General features: G+C 41.4%; 1 protein-coding gene across 3 annotated transcripts in view; it reads left to right on the plus strand.

Annotated features, from left to right (window-relative positions):
• Positions 1 to 3,091: 3,091 nt before the first annotated feature.
• ABHD13 (abhydrolase domain containing 13) overlaps positions 3,092 to 16,226 on the plus strand; it is a 34,386-nt gene continuing 21,251 nt past the window's right edge. The window contains exons 1-4 of one of the 3 annotated variants that reach the window (XM_085864650.1): positions 3,594 to 3,646; positions 4,536 to 4,647; positions 5,271 to 5,511; positions 15,077 to 16,226. The exon at positions 15,077 to 16,226 is cut by the window's right edge and continues 2,441 nt beyond it. In XM_085864650.1, coding sequence (XP_085720776.1) covers positions 5,371 to 5,511; positions 15,077 to 16,226 — 1,291 coding nt within the window. In that variant the 5' untranslated portion in view covers positions 3,594 to 3,646; positions 4,536 to 4,647; positions 5,271 to 5,370. The other 2 variants (XM_085864649.1, XM_085864651.1) reach the window with 2 other exon arrangements.

The raw sequence follows: 16,226 nt of genomic DNA on the forward strand, positions 1-16,226 counted from the left end.
TATGGTTGATTCCTAAGAATTTGGAAAGTAAATAAGTCATACTGAACAAAGCACACAAGTTAATTGTATATGATGATATTCAGGTAAGACAATTGCTCCATATATTATAGTAGCTTACATTTATGAAAGACGAAAGAGATAAAAGATAAAATAGAAAGCATGCAATAGAATTAAAGAGGTGTTGTGTGACATTAATAACAACATTTAATTCGTGCACATTGAGCATTTGCTCGAGATCAAAATTTAAGGGAAACAAAATCTTTACTCAATTTCTGTGCATTGAACTACCTAGTTCAGCAAGTCCAGCTCCCAGCCAGTATTAGGACTACTGGTATATCACCCTGCAAACTCGTTATAATATAGTCTGCAACATTAAATCAGCAAACATAAATAATGTTTAGCTCACATGACAACCTTGTTATCGAAAATGAAAGGTGTGACTTGGAATGAATATCAAAATATTATATGCCGCAGAACTCATAATGCACCAACTGAAATTGATATGAAGACTTAGACTTCCAACCTCAAAACATTTTTATTGAGAAGTGAATTCTGACAACAAAAAAAAAAAGTTTGTAAAGCTCACTATTGGCTATGCCTGGATGGGTTTTTAGTATACAGCCAAGGCTTGTGGAAGAGTTAGAACAACATGGCAAAAGGAGCAGCACAAGAAGGGGGAAATGCCAAGAGCAGGGTTAAGGGATCAAATAGATGGAGATGGACAAACAAGGGATGCAGGTAATTAATTATAAGGAGTAGGGGAGAACACAAAGGGACGGACAAGATGGATACTGAAGGAAAAAAAAGGGGGAGGGGGGAGGGAAGGGGTTCAGAATGGTTCAAATAGTGTAGAAAGGTTATGGTTTTGGATGGGGGATAATCTGAGAGGGTGATGAACAGCTGTCTTGAAGATTGAACAGCTGGATTTTGAGTTTCACTAGAAGGGGGTTTATGGTGGACCGTGTGGGCACTGCAAACACCTGGGGTAGGGGGGCAACGCATGGAGATGGCAGAGGGTGCAAAACCAGAAAAGAAGCAGAAAACAGATGTGAGTGCTCGATGAGCTAATTGGTGAGATTCCATTACCAACTAGAAGGGCACTCAGTGGAGTACATACCTCGGCCACGTAATATGCCTGATCCACGAGAACATATCGGGCCCAATAACCTTTTTAAATATCATGCTATATAATATAGTTTTTGAGCCCAATCTCTCAATGAAGAACCACTTAAAAAAATAAAGTAATTCAGATCTTCACCAGAATTGAATCAATTCTTCCTTGTCACACACCCAAAGTGTCCACCAAGTTTCTTCCGAATCCGGAATCCGTCCACAACTTTTTTTTAAACATCCAAGTGAGCAACAAGCTTCGAGATGCAGCGCCCTTCTGGAAAAAAAGTGTCATCATGGCGATTACTTATTTGAAGTAGAAGATCGAATCAGGTGAGCGAGCACTCGACCTTATTTATACACAGTGTCCCAATAAAATGGATACAGACAATTGAACACTGAATACAAATTGAATGGCAGAGAGACCATGTTGAGTGTTACTTTTACAGTTTTACCAAACACAGCATGTGATGGCATGGTTACACGTCTATGGTGTGTTGTTACCCACAAGGCAGTGCAGAATGACGAGATGGTATAGTTTGGGATTATATAGTATCCGGGTATGTATTAGTGGGGCAGCTAACAGCAATTTTTGAGAGGAATCGTGCAAATGATGATCCAAGCATCAAATTTGGCACATTTGTTCTCCAGGGGATTCTAATCAAATCTGCCTGATTGGCCATTTGAAAATCAAAATTTTGAATTCTTTGAAAAAAAAAAAAGCTTCAAAAAAAGTGAAGATCACGAATCAATGTTGGATGCTGGCTGAGATTGGTGAATGTTTCAGAAACATCATCAAAGACGTTCCAAGTCTGCCATGCAGTTTTCTTCCCTTTACCGCGGAAGGCAGACACGACGTCACATCCAGTGAACGCATGTAAGTATGGGATCCCTCCAGCTTTCTCAGGCCCTATTGCAGAAACTACCTCATGGACTGGAATCCATCGCACCGTGGCTCCTTGGCCAAAGGCAATCCACAAGTTCTCAAGACCTAGTTCCTGTAAGGATGGCAGTACAGATATTGCTATCACTAGTATGTCCGTGTCATTAGCCTTAATGATAATGGACTCGCTACCATCCGTCGTTACATCCCTGGCATGTACAAATATTCGAGTGTCAGCTTCTTCATGACAACATGGAGACACAGCATCCAGTGACTTCCTTGTGTTGCTAATGGCATCTTCTCCTTTTGTGTCAATGACTGTGCTTGTCGTCTGTGCTTCACACATCTTTTCCGCAAGGAAGTGAAACAGTTCAGTCTTGTTACTGTCATCTCGAAGAAAGCTTCTCCAGTTACTTGGGGTCTTACTGGTTCCTGTCACTCTTCTTCTGATTCCTTGCCCCCTTTTCGACCTTGCCTTGGACTTCAGACTTGACTTCTTGTACACATCAAACACTACGTCCACCCTCTCGTACCTGGCACCGTAGGATTCCACCTTTGGGATGATGTCTTCTTTAGCATAGTCATCAAATATCTTTGAAGTGCGTGGAGGTAGGGCATTGATAAGTGCTGAGCCATCAATGATGACTGCATCTCCCCTTGGTTCTCTGTCTGGGATGTTCACTTGCACTTCAAGAATTTCAGCCAGCTGTGACTTCAAATTTTTTTGAAGTTTTTTATTGAAGAAAATTGGAAAAGCCCTGCAGAACAGAAATGCCAAATTTGATGCTTGTATCATAATTTGCACGATTTTTCTACTATCTACTACACTATATAGGCTACATTTTAGTGAGACACCCTATATATATATATATATATATATATATATATATATATATATATATATATATATATATATATATATATATATATATATATATATATATATATATATATATATATATATATATATATATATATATATATATATATATATATATATATATATATATATATAAACAGCAGAGCTATTCCGTCGATATATTTGGCGATATGCAACAATGAAACTTTAATGTGTAAAAGATTTTCGGTTGTTTTTTTATTTAGTACATCCTCCTTTTCCTTTCCCTCTCCCCCAAACTTAAACTCGGTGTTGTTTATCGCAGCGCTCTATTGGAGGGGTGTATTACGAGTATCGAATAACTCCACTAAGACTCTCCTGTTGTGCTCCCTCTAAATGTAATTTATTTTCCGTAATAAAAACAATCTAATGCTGTATTCGTGATTTACATGTTTTTCTAACGGATGTAAAAGTGATTAATCTTTACGAGACGATGTGCTTCGTCGAGCTTTTCCAACCGGAAGTTTTGCACCGTGAACTAGGCCCCAATTTGGAGCGGGTCTTGCCTAGTTTCCTGAGTGGGAAATGGCTCTGAGTTACCGAGTGGTCAGTTTGCTGAAGCTACTGACTTCTCGGGCATTGTGCGCCTGTCGACTGCTGCTGCTACCTCTGCTGTTGGTCGCCTGCGCGCACGGAGGAGCGGCGGCCCTCGTTCTCAGTCTCGTCTCTCTGGCGGCCGTACTACATAAGGCACAGGTCTGGAGACTGTCCTTGGGGGTGGACGTCGGAGTGTAGGCAGAGGAGTATAATGAGATGTGAGGGAATCGCTGGGGAACTAAAGCAGAGAACGCGAGTGATTTATATTTGTGAGATTGTGATGATGGTGGGATTGCGGTGGTGGTGGGATTGTGATCATAGTGGGATTGTGATCATAGTGGGATTGTGGTGATGATGGGATTGCGATGATAGTGGGATTGCGATGATAGTGGGATTGTGATGATGGTGGGATTGTGATCATAGTGGGATTGCGATGATAGTGGGATTGTGATGATAGTGGGATTGTGGTGATGATGGGATTGCGATGATAGCGGGATTGCGTTGATAGTGGGATTGTGTTGATGGTGGGATTGCATTGATGGTGGGATTGTGATGATAGTGGGATTGTGATGATGGTGGGATTGTGATGATAGTGGGATTGCATTGATAGTGGGTTTTTCATGATGGTGGGGTTGTGATGATAGTGGGATTGTGGGATTGTGATGATAGTGGGATTGCGTTGATAGTGGGTTTTTCATGATAGTGGGATTGTGATGATGGTGGGATTGTGGGATTGTGATGATGGTGGGATTTTGATGATAGTGGGTTTTTCATGATAGTGGGGTTGTGATGATGGTGGGATTGTGGTGATTGTGGGATTGTGGGATTGTGATGATGGGATTTTGATGATAGTGGGATTGCATTGATAGTCGGGTTGTGATGATGGTGGGATTGTGATGATTGTGCGATTGTGATGATCATGGGGTTGTGATGATGGTGGGATTGTGATGATGGTGGGATTGTGATGATGGTGGGATTGTGATGATATTGGGATTGCGTTGATGGTGGGTTTTTCATGATAGTGGGATTGTGATGATGGTGAGATTGTGGGATTGTGGTGATGGTGAGATTGTGGTGATGATGAGATTGTGGTGATGGTGGTTACAGAATAGGGGTCCTTTCACCAAGTCACGATCATGAGATAGGCTTGAGCCAACAGCCAAGGAAAGGCAGAGAGGAAAGAGGAAGAAAAGATCATGGTGGAGAAAGAGAGTGTTTGGTGAGCGTCGTGCTGTGAAGAAAAGGAGTGGTTGAATGGGCCTGAATAGTTAAAGGTTTCTTTCACAAAGATTGAATGTTATTTGGAGTATTTCTTTAATACTATTTCTGAATGATACATGCATAAAGCTGAGTTTGTACATATAATCTCTCGGTTTACAAACACCATGTGCTCCTGAAAAGTAGTTCCTAAATCTGAAGTGATTTTCTCAAAATTATAGTGATTTTGTGCCTGGTGTTGGCTTAATGGTTGGGGTGGTGGGCTTTGGATCCCAGGATCCTGAGATCAAATCCCCCTTGGCTGTTGAATTAATACCAGGTGGGGTTGACTGTCTGTCATCCTTCTGAGGTTGGCAAAATGAGTACCAGCTTGCTGGTATCCTGTGTCGGAGTGATGATCCGTCCAGGATTGTGCCCAATAGCCAAGGAGACTGCTTAGGCAGCACCAACACTCTGCATAGAGTATGGTCCCAATGGATGGATGGATGGGATTGTGATGATGGTTGGATTTTGATGGGATTGTGTTGTTGATTGTGATGGTGATGGTGGAATTTGGGTGGTGGTGGGATTATGATTTGTAGGTTTCTGTTATGACCCATGTCTGCATTATCTATACTCCCCCAGGACCTCTTGCTGTACTTCCCTGAGCAGCCAGCCTCGTCTCGACTCTACGTCGCACTGCCGACCGGCGTTCCATTTGAGTCGGTGAGCATTCGGACGAGAGATGGTGTCCGCTTATCTGCTCTCTTCTTACCAGGACCTGGGCCAGGTCCCCCGAGTGCTACCCTTCTCTACTTTCATGGGAACGCAGGAAACCTGGGCCATCGGCTTCCAAATGCCTTGCTCATGGCACTTAACCTCAAGGGTATGTGATGATGACTTTGATATTAACTACCATAGCATATTGATCTGCTGTGCATGCCAGAGAAAGACCTGAACAGGGTAATGTACCATTCTATTCTGCTGGATTCAAGTTCGATTAATTGTTTCATATGAGGATCTGGAATGGGATTGTCCTGACAAATCGTTTTTTGTTTGTAATTTTTGTAATCTTTGCAGATGTTTGATATTCCAATTCTCTATATCTTAGATAGGATTCATTTATTACCTCCACCACCGAAGGTGAAGGTTATGTTTTCACCCCTTTCTGTCTGTTTGCTTGTTTGTGTACAGCATATCTCAAAAAGTTGTGGACGGATCTGGATGAAATTTGTTGGACAGGTTGCATGTGTGACAAGGAAGAATTGATTCAATTTTGTTGAAGATCTGAATCCGGATCCGGATCTGATAATTTTTGAAGTGATTCTTCACCACTGAGAGATCGGGCTAAACCGATATATAGCACGATATCTCAAAAAGTTGTGGACGGATTCAAACGAAACTTGGTGGACAGGTTGGGTGTGTGGTAAGGACGAATTGATTCGATTTTGGTGAAGACCTGAATCCGGATCTGCATACGAGAGTTATTAATTTTTCAAGTGATTCTTCACGATTGAGAGATAGGGCCAATAACGATATTTAGAATGATATTTCAAAACTGTATTGGGCCTGATATGTTCTCGTGGATCAGGCATTGTGTGGCAGAGGTGTGTGCTCTACCGAGTGCCCTTCCAGTTTGTTGGTTGATTTATTTGTTTTTTGTAAATAAAGTCTCGGCTTATGGAAGAGTGAAGTGATAGAGGGAAGATGGCATTTGCCAAAAGTGTGGCAGTAGTACAACATGTGCAAGCAACAAAAGGATGAGTGAACAGGTGGTGAAAGTTGATGGAAGGAAACATAGCAACCTGAAAGTGAATGTGAAGAGGTCGGAGTGGTGGTAGTATATAATGTGGGGAGAGAGGATGACCTGAGTTTATGGTGTATGGTGAACTTGAATATAAATTTGACAATCATTAAATATTGTGTACTTTTTAAGGTGGAGTATTGTAAGCAGATTCCTTTTGTGTTTGAGTTTGTTGCAAAATGAAAACACATTTTACAAAGCTATGATATGTTAGGCCATAAGAAATAAAGTCCTTAATTATTATCATCTCATAAATGTGTGTGTGTGTGTGTGTGTGTGTGTGTGTGTGTGTGTGTGTGTGTGTGTGTGTGTGTGTGTGTGTGTGTGTGTGTGTGTGTGTGTGTGTGTGTGTGTATATATGTATATATATATATATATGTATATATATATATATATATATATATATATATATATATGTATATATATATATATATATATATAATATATTACATCATCCAAATTTATTGGGTTTCTACACTTGTGAAATTTGCTGTTTGTTTAATGAAAATAAGAGTCTCAGCTCAGTGCATCAAGGTCGTAGTAGCACTGTGCTCTGATTGGCTGTGCTCCAATTGGCGGACCGTTAATTATGAGAGCATGCACGTAACACGTGGTCAATTGCAAAATGGGAAAGTCCCATTTTCATTTAAAATCATTCAAGGATCAGTTTGTTAGATTGTGGGAATATATATATATATATATATATATATATATATATATATTTATTTTAAACGGAAAATATACAGACCTTGCTACCCAGCCACTCCCCCCTCCCCCACCCCCCTTCTACACACCCCCAAACAATCTTAAGGTCAAATTGATATTTTTCAACTTTTATATTTTTCTTTGAAATTACAGCTAAAACAGCCGGTTGTGATCTACTCGGTGAGTGTACATAAACCGGCAGCTATTGGCATTTAGAGAGAATGATGAATATGGTGAAAATCATGACTATCCTACCCCCGACAGCCCTTCACTATTTGCACCTTGTGAGCACCGGTAAGACCCATCCTCCTGTAGAAAGTAAGCATATAAACTTTCTCGGCATGCCATAGCATCCTCTACTACCGTTACAGTTAAGGCATACTAACAGGGAAGTCAACACAGTAGGTTTGAAATTCAATTTAAAAAAACAACACTTCCTCCCTGCGTGCATTATTTGTCCAAGTCTCCCTCTGATTTTGTTCCTCAACCCTGCTGTTGGTGTTCTTCCCCTACTTTTCACTGTTCCTTTTGTTCTGTTGCATTCTGATCTGTTCAGTGTTTCAGCTCTTCCAGGAGCCTTGACTCCATACAAAAAGGAAAAAAAAAAGACTTTAATGGAAAGAATTGATGGAACAAAATGTTGTTTAACAAACTCACACATATTATGTAGGTATTCCGTAAGCACTCTACCAAATAGCAATGAACTCTAAATGTGTCACATGAACACACAAAAACCTATCGCTAATCTGTGAGCAATTGGCATTAAAAAAAACCTCAACTGCTATCATTTGTTTGTCACCGACCATGATTACACACCGCGTGACCAGAAATACATACTATCATGAATGTAATTGCTGCATTTATGTATGACGAGATAACCCGGTTCCACCGGGCTGTTGCAAGATAATTTTTTTCTTCAATAGAGAATGGAATATTGAGAAAGTTTGCTCGGAATGCTCTATGACAGCATAATGGCAGGGACCCACGTAATGTGAAGTGTGAAAAGTCCTCAACCCCTTTCTTCTGCAAGTCTTCAAGCCCTCCCCCCCTCTCAGCCCCAAGTCCTCAACCACAAGTCTTCAAGCCCTCCTCCTAAACCCCAAGTCCCCACCCCCTCCCAACCTGAAGGCTTCAATCCCCCTCCTGCCCTCTACAATCCAAGCCTTTGAACTCCCTCCCAACCCCCTCTCCCCATCACGAAAGCCTCAACCCCACCCCCTTTTCCAAACTCCCTTCTCTGCCCTCCCCTCCCACTCAAACTCTCCATCCTCCACTCCCCCTTTCTTCTGCAAGTCTTAAACCCCCTCCCCACCCCAGGTCCACAGCTCCCCCCTCTCTTCTTCAGTCCTGCATCCCTCTACCCCCTCCTACTTCCAACTGCATCCCTCCCCTCCTCCTAACTCCAAGTCCACATAATAGTCACTAAATATTAAGACTGCTACTTAGTAGATCGGTGAATTAAATTGACGAAAAATAAATTATTCGTTGGAAGCAATTGATGGAATAATTTGTGGTAAAGCCTATATTATTTTATACTTCTGGTAGGTGCGCAAAACAGCCACATTGAGATTATGCACCACCCATGAAACTGTGTGCTTCCACTCACACAAGGCATTGTCAGAGTGCGTTCTTTTGTATACCTCACATGTGCATGAAAAGAAAGCGGAAGCATTAGTCGAGAGTCCCAGTTTCTGTTTGAAAGGGAATTCAGATTCGTTTTTTTTTTCTTTTTTTGCGATGATTTTCCTTTGACAGCAAAATGGTCCCTAACTGTTAAGACTGCTGAAGTTTCTCGGGAAAGTAAATCGACGGAATTCTACATTGACAGAATTGACTGACTAGTTTATGGTTATATGTCTGTATTTTTTTACTTCCAGTAGTTGTGGAAACCAATGACTCTGAGCATATACACCACATCCGCAATAATAAAAATGAATATAACTCAAAATTGCATAAAAAAAAACAAGAAAAAGAGCAATCGGAGATTGCAGACCCTCGCCAGGACTTATTTTATGTGGTGTTTGTGCACTGGTGTTTTGAAATTAATAAGAGACATAATTAGAACTGCCACTTTATTACTGCTGACAGTGATGGTACAAACATGTCCTGCTTTGATGCAACCCTGCTTTGATCAGACAACTGACCCTGACCCGTGACATTTTTTATTATTATTCAACTGAATTTAGAATAGGATTAAAATAAATTCAATTCAAATCAAATAGAAGACCAAATTGGTACAGTCCTGCATTGGAAAAAATCAGAAGGAATCCAAACAAGCAAAAAGCAAAGATGAAGTCATCAGGAAGAACCTGGATAGGATTTGCATTTCAGCCACTACTCCTCCACCCTCAAACCCATCCAGGCACAGCCAAGTGAGCCTTAATCAAAAAAATCAAAAATAACACAGATCAAAAAATTAAATAATTCTGGCTGCCAGACCATGTGTCCGATCAAGTTAAAATATATAACGTGGATAACCCACCACTACTAGATCATAATTGTAAAGTTTCACGTCGATTGATTAAGCAGTTCCAGAGAAAACATTATTTAATATTTTCTTCAATCCAATATGGCTGATAAACCATGTGACCTATCAATTATTCCTTAACAAACTTGTACACCCATGGCTTGGGTAACATTTGACTGAAGTTTTCGCTCGATATGTCCAGTCATTCTGGAGAAGAAGATTTTTATAGGCTCCATGGTAAATCCAAGATGGCTGCCAAGCCATGTGGCCTATGATGTCATATGTGTGAACCTGTTGTTCCTTATGGATAGTTGGTCATACTTGTAAAGTTTTGCCTCGATCTGTTCAGATCAGTTCAGTTCAACATCCATTCATCATTTTTCTGGCAATATGGTCGCTGAATCGCGTGACCGATGGCGTCAATTTTTTTTTTTCAACGGATCATTTTATCCTTTATGGTCTTTATTTTGTTTATCCCTCGATGACCCTCAAAAATGTTCATACTGATCAGATGTAGCATTCTACATATGCAATTAAAATGTCAAATGAAGGCACCTATGACATCATGAAAAAAGAAATCCCACTTATTCCCCATTCTGTATTTGCCATGTGCCAAGTTTCAATTTTTCTCTTGGTGCGGCTTCAGAGATACAGAGGTCCAAATTTTTCCATTTTTCCAACATGGCTGCCATACCACATGAACTGTAACGTTGTCATTTAACCATTCTACATGAGCAGTCGCTCCTTTGGTGAAATTTTTGTCTCAATCCAACAAGCAGTTGCGGAGAAAAACACGAAAGTTCTTTGTGGACAAACAAACAAACAAACAGACAAATGGACTCAAATGCAATACCCTATCCTTCGACGAGGGTAACAATATTTGTAAACCTCCACATACACTATCTGTAACCAAGAGTTCTTGAATGAGGCATTATTCAACATTGTATGAGCTGCGGTTATGATGTTTATCCCATTCAGACACGATCAGGCAACCTGCATTTATATATAGATAGATTGATAACATCCATTCATCATTTTTCTGGCAAACGTTGTGAACCTGTTTTGAAATATTAAAACCAGCAGTATTCAAGGAGCTTGGTTGGTGTATTATATTTGGGCATTTCCCACTTGAAAAAATAAATTAATTTAAGCACATGGTTGAGCCCCCTTAATGTCATGCCCCCCCAACATAAAATGAGGTGGACCAACGATATCTACAGTGCCTACAGAAAGTCCACACCCCTGATCAAAATTTTCACCTTTTATTGCCTTATAGCCTGGAATTAAATTGCATTAAATCAGACTTTTTCCACCTTTATTTACACCTCGTAACCCACTACTTCCAAATGAAAAACAAGTCCAACAAATTTCAGAAAATTAATTAAAAATACAAAACGAATATCTTGGTTGGATAAGTGTCCACCCCCCTGAGTTAATATTTGATGGAAGCACCTTTTAACAGCAATTACAGCTGTGTCTGTTGGGCGAGATCTCTACCAAATTTGCACACCTTGATTTTGTAATGTTTGCCCATTCTTCTGTATAAAAGTGTCCAAGATCAGTCAATTGAGTGGGGAGCGTTGATGGACAGCAATCTTCAAGTCATGCCACAGATTTTCCATTGGATTTCGGTCGGGGCTCTGACTGGGTCACTCTCGGACATTTATCTTTTTATTCCTTAGCCACTCCAGTGTAGCTCTGGCTGTGTGCTTTGAGTCATTGTCATGCTGAAAGGTGAACTTCCATCCCAATTTCAGCTTTTTAGCAAAGGGCAGCAGCAAGTTTTCCTCTCGGATTTTTCTGTATTTTGCTCCATTTACTTTCCCTTCTATCCTGACAAGTGCCCCAGTGCCTGCTGATGAGAAACATCCCCATAACATGATGCTGCCACCACCATGCATCACAGTAGGGATGGTGTTCTTTGGGTGATGTTCTGTGTTGGGTTTGTGCCAAATGTAACATTTTGCATTTTGGCCCCAAAAAAAATCTTGGTTTTGTCACACCATAAAACTTTTTTCCACATGGCTTCAGAATCTCTGGAGTAATTTTTGGCATCTGGGACTCAAGGTGGGCTTTTTTGAGTAATGGCTTCCTTCTTGCCACACTACCATCCAGGCCAGACTTGTGGAGTGCTTGGGATAGTGTTACATGCAAACAGTGTTGTCTTTGCCATAAAGGCATGTAGCTCTTTCAAAGTTGCTCTTGGTCTCTTGGTGCTCTATCTGATCAGTCTCCCCCTTGCTTGGTCATCCAGTATGGACGGCCTGATCTAAGCAGGGTCTTGGTAGTACCATGTGCATTCCAACTTCTTATTGATTGTCTTGACTGTGCTCTAAGGGATATTCAAGACCTTTGAAATATTTTCACACCCATCCCCTGATCAGTGCCTTCCACAACCTTATCCCGGCGGTCTTTTGAAAGCTCCTTGGTGTTCATGGATAAGTCTTTACTGTGAATTGTACTACCCAGCAGAGGAAACCTACAGGAACAGCTGATTTTATTATGAAATCATCGGAATCACTACATTTTACGCAAGTGGAGGCCAACTAACTTGGTGTGTGATTTTGAAGGTGATTGCTTACACCTGAGCTAATTTACAATAGCTATTCTAAGGGTCCAACCAAGCTTTTATAGTTTTGTATTTTTAATTAATTTTCTGAAACTTTAGAAGTTGTTTTTCACTTGGAAGTTGTGGGTTATGATGTGTAAAAAGTCTGCTTTAATGCAATTTAATTCCAGGCAATAAGGCAATAAAAGGTGACAATTTGAAAGGGGGTGTAGACTTTCTATAGGCACTGTATATACTGTCGGACCCCACTATTCACGGAATGGCTATTCATGGACCCCGAGTATCCATGGGTCAGAAAGTGTGACCTGCTTCGCACCTCGTGTATTCGCATTGTTTTCAACACTTCAGGACTGGTCTCCTATATCCACCTGGGAAATTGGTAATTGGCCAACATCACAGCATTACATAAAAATGTGCAAAAACAGATCCCCTTAACTACAGCCAAATTAGCTGACTGTACTTCCAATTAGAAACTTAGTTAAAAGGTCGTGCTGTCCTTCCTCGGCCCTCTTGAGCTCCTGACCACTTACAAAGCTTTTGTCCGTAGCCTGATGGAGTACTGCTCTCCCCTCTGGGCTGGTGCTCCTGCCTCCCACCTTTCTCGACTTCACGCTGTCGAAACCAGGGCATTTAAGATCATTGGCATCTCCCGCAATGAAGCTGAGTCTTTGGGCCTCTCACTCAATCACCGCAGGTTAGTCGGTGGTCTTTCTGTCTTCTACCGACTCCTCTCCAGCCTTGCCCCCCCTGCTCTCTCTGCGATTTGTCCCAACCACATTTCCACAGGGCGCTCAAGGTCCGCCAACAACCCCCTTCTGGTAAAACTACCAAAATCACGAATCACTGCTCATCTTCACTCTTTCATTCCTCTTTTTTCCCGCCTTTGGAATAAACTTCCTCACTCTATTCTTTCCCATTCTTCCCTCCAGGCTTTCAAAACAGCTGTTCACCACCACCTCTTATCTTCCCCCATCCAAATCCTCGATCTTTTCTACCCCCGATAATCCACCCAAGCCCACTTCCTTCAATTCTCCTGCTTTCCTTCCTGAAAGTCCCTGTAATGTCCATCTTCTCCTCGCCATGTTCCCCGTCCCATCCCCATCCCTCTCCCTTCCACAGTTCACCTGTGTCTGTTCCCCAATGTTTTGTCCCTTCCACTCCTGCCCCTCTTGTCTCATGCCTCCTTGCTGTGAGTTGTGTGTTCGCTCTCATACGAGCCTCGACCAAGGTATACAAAAAAAAAAAAAAAAAAAAATGGAGAATCCGTCATCATATAAGCGAAATACCCTTGAGTATGGCATTGAACACCAATCAAGCAAAAAAACAATAACCGTTTAATGTTGAAAAAAATAATCTGTGATCACCAAAGTCATGTAATGTATGCTAATAACCAAGAAGCATGAATTTGCTACACATCCTGGGTTAAAATTGCATGGCAATTATTAAAGAAGGGAATAACCAGTGATGTCAGTTTGCAACATTGATTCGTTCTTTGCTCTTAAATTAAATAACACAGAAGCTTGGCAAATGCTACATGCTTAATTTGATCGGCCAATGATCACTCTTCCTTTTGCTTGGAAAAGAAATCGATATGACTTATTAAACAGTCCACCAAAGTCTTGAAACTTTGTCTTTCAATTTCAATTTCAAAATTGACTTCTCCTGACATCTCTGGTTTTCCCCTTGTGGTCTTCATATATATGTGTGTATATATATATATATATATATATATATATATATATATATATATATATATATATATATATATATATATATATATTAGGGTGGTCCAAAAAAATGAAAGTCAGAATTTCTCACGGGCATGTTTGCCAAATCGTTCCTGACGTTGAAAAACGCAAAGAAACAAAAAATTAGCAGATTTGAAGGTGGTTTAGGGGTCCATCAAAGTCTCTCAACGGATTCATTATAATGTCACAATACTAATCGGAAAAATGAAAGGAAAGAGCATAAAATGTTCTCAGTGGGCAGTGGACAACTGGCGGTCGGTGAATTTCTCCAATGGTTGATCCAAGAGGAACAGTTCCGTGCTTTTCCGTGTAGAACACGCCATACTCACTCACTCTGGGAATCAAAAAGAAGAAGAAAAAAAATTAGAGATAAATAAAAGAGTCCTTTTAACACCGACCGACAGCGAACCGAAAGCTCAACTGACGTCTCCCTCTTTCCCACTGACGTCTTCTTCTCTCCCACTGGATGTAGCAATTTGTGTGTGTGTATGTGTATATAATATATATATGTGTATATATATATTACATGACTCCCACCGGATGTAGCAACTTCCTTCCTCTTGATGGACCCCTAAATATTTTTGGAACTGTGGCAAATTTGGCCAGTATTTTCTAGTCAGGTAGAACAAAATAATCAACATGCCCCAAGAATATTCAAATTTTGAATTTTTCCCTTATGATTTTGGACCACCCTAATATATTGTTGCGAATTCGCGCCCGCCGACGTGCGATCAGCCGCTCGACTCGAATGGCGGCCGCCTCGCCCACCGGAACGGACAATTCTGTCGTGACCCTCTCGGACCAACGCCGGGATCTAGTCATGGGTGGGGGTTTAACCTCACCACGATCGTGCCAATTGCCCACCCGCGCAGGATAGGATCGCTTGCCAAATTCGATCTACCTAAGTACCTGCGCGAATAGCACTGAACAACAAATTTCAAAAAAATTTTTTTACTGGAGATGTGTAAAGTGATTAAGACTAATTTGGGTACGCTGATTTCAAAAATCATAACCGTTTTGCTGTATCACGTCAGGATTTTCAGGAACAGAAATATTCCCATTGCCTAGAAGTCAGGATTTCAATGAAATTTACATATGTCTTTAACATGTCTATTTCGTACAATTGTTGTTAACTTGTGTTATATTTCTTTCTTTCAGATAAAGATGAGTAGGCGTTCCTGTACCAATCATCCTGACAACTTCTGTTATGTCTGTGGTCAGTATACCAAAAAAGATCAACAGCGAAGTATATCTACAGCAGTGAAAATGAAGGCCGCCTACTTTCACTACTTCGGGTGTAAGGTGGAGGACCAAGAACAGAGCTGGGCACCACACATCTGCTGCACAAGCTGTCACACAACCTTGACTCAGTGGTTGGTGGGCAAGCGCGCGAGCATGCCATTTGCGGTGCCCATGATATGGCGTGAGCCGCAGAATCATCATGATGATTGTTATTTCTGCTGCACAAGCATCGCCGGCTTCAACAAGAAGAATAAAGGTCACATCAAGTACGCTGACTGCGTCTCTGCTCGTAAACCTGTGCCTCATGATGACGAGAACCCCGTTCCAACACCTCCAGCTGATCAGAACATAGCTGTAAGCAGTGGTGAAGAGGATGGTGATGATGAACCTTTTGAACCCGACACTCAAGAATCACACCTTCTGAACCAGGGAGACTTAAATGATCTTGTAAGAGATCTCTCGCTGTCAAAGGCGAAGGCAGAGCTGCTTGGATCAAGGCTGCAGCAGTGGAATCTACTTGAACCTAACACCAAGATATCCTTGTTCAGAGCACGTCACAGAGACATGGCTGAGTTCTTTGAGATGGAAGACACGATGACATTCTGCAGTGACATCAACGGTCTGTTGAAAGAACTTGGGTGTGATCACGATCCTGCAGACTGGCGCCTCTTCATCGACTCGGGGAAGAACAGCTTGAAGGCTGTTTTGCTCCACAATGGCAACGAGAAACCATCAGTCCCACTGGCTCACGCGTTCGGCATGACAGAGACCTATGAGACTATGCGGCAGCTGCTTGATTCCATCAAGTACAATGACTTCAACTGGCACATCTGCGGAGACTTGAAAGTGGTGGGGCTGTTGTTAGGGCTGCAGTCAGGCTACACGAAATACATGTGCTTCCTTTGTCTCTGGGATAGCAGAGACGACAAGAATCACTGGACGAAGAAAGATTGGGAAGAGCGAAAAGAGCATGTACCTGGTCGACACAACGTGAAGCATGTCGCCCTTGTCGACCCAGCCAAGGTTTTCCTTCCACCACTCCACATAAAGCTCGGCTTGATGAAAA

Source organism: Eptatretus burgeri, chromosome 18 (genome assembly GCF_056783735.1).
Source record: "Eptatretus burgeri isolate ZD-2024b chromosome 18, Ebu_testis_v1, whole genome shotgun sequence".
In the NCBI taxonomy this organism is placed as follows: Eukaryota; Metazoa; Chordata; class Myxini; order Myxiniformes; family Myxinidae; genus Eptatretus; species Eptatretus burgeri.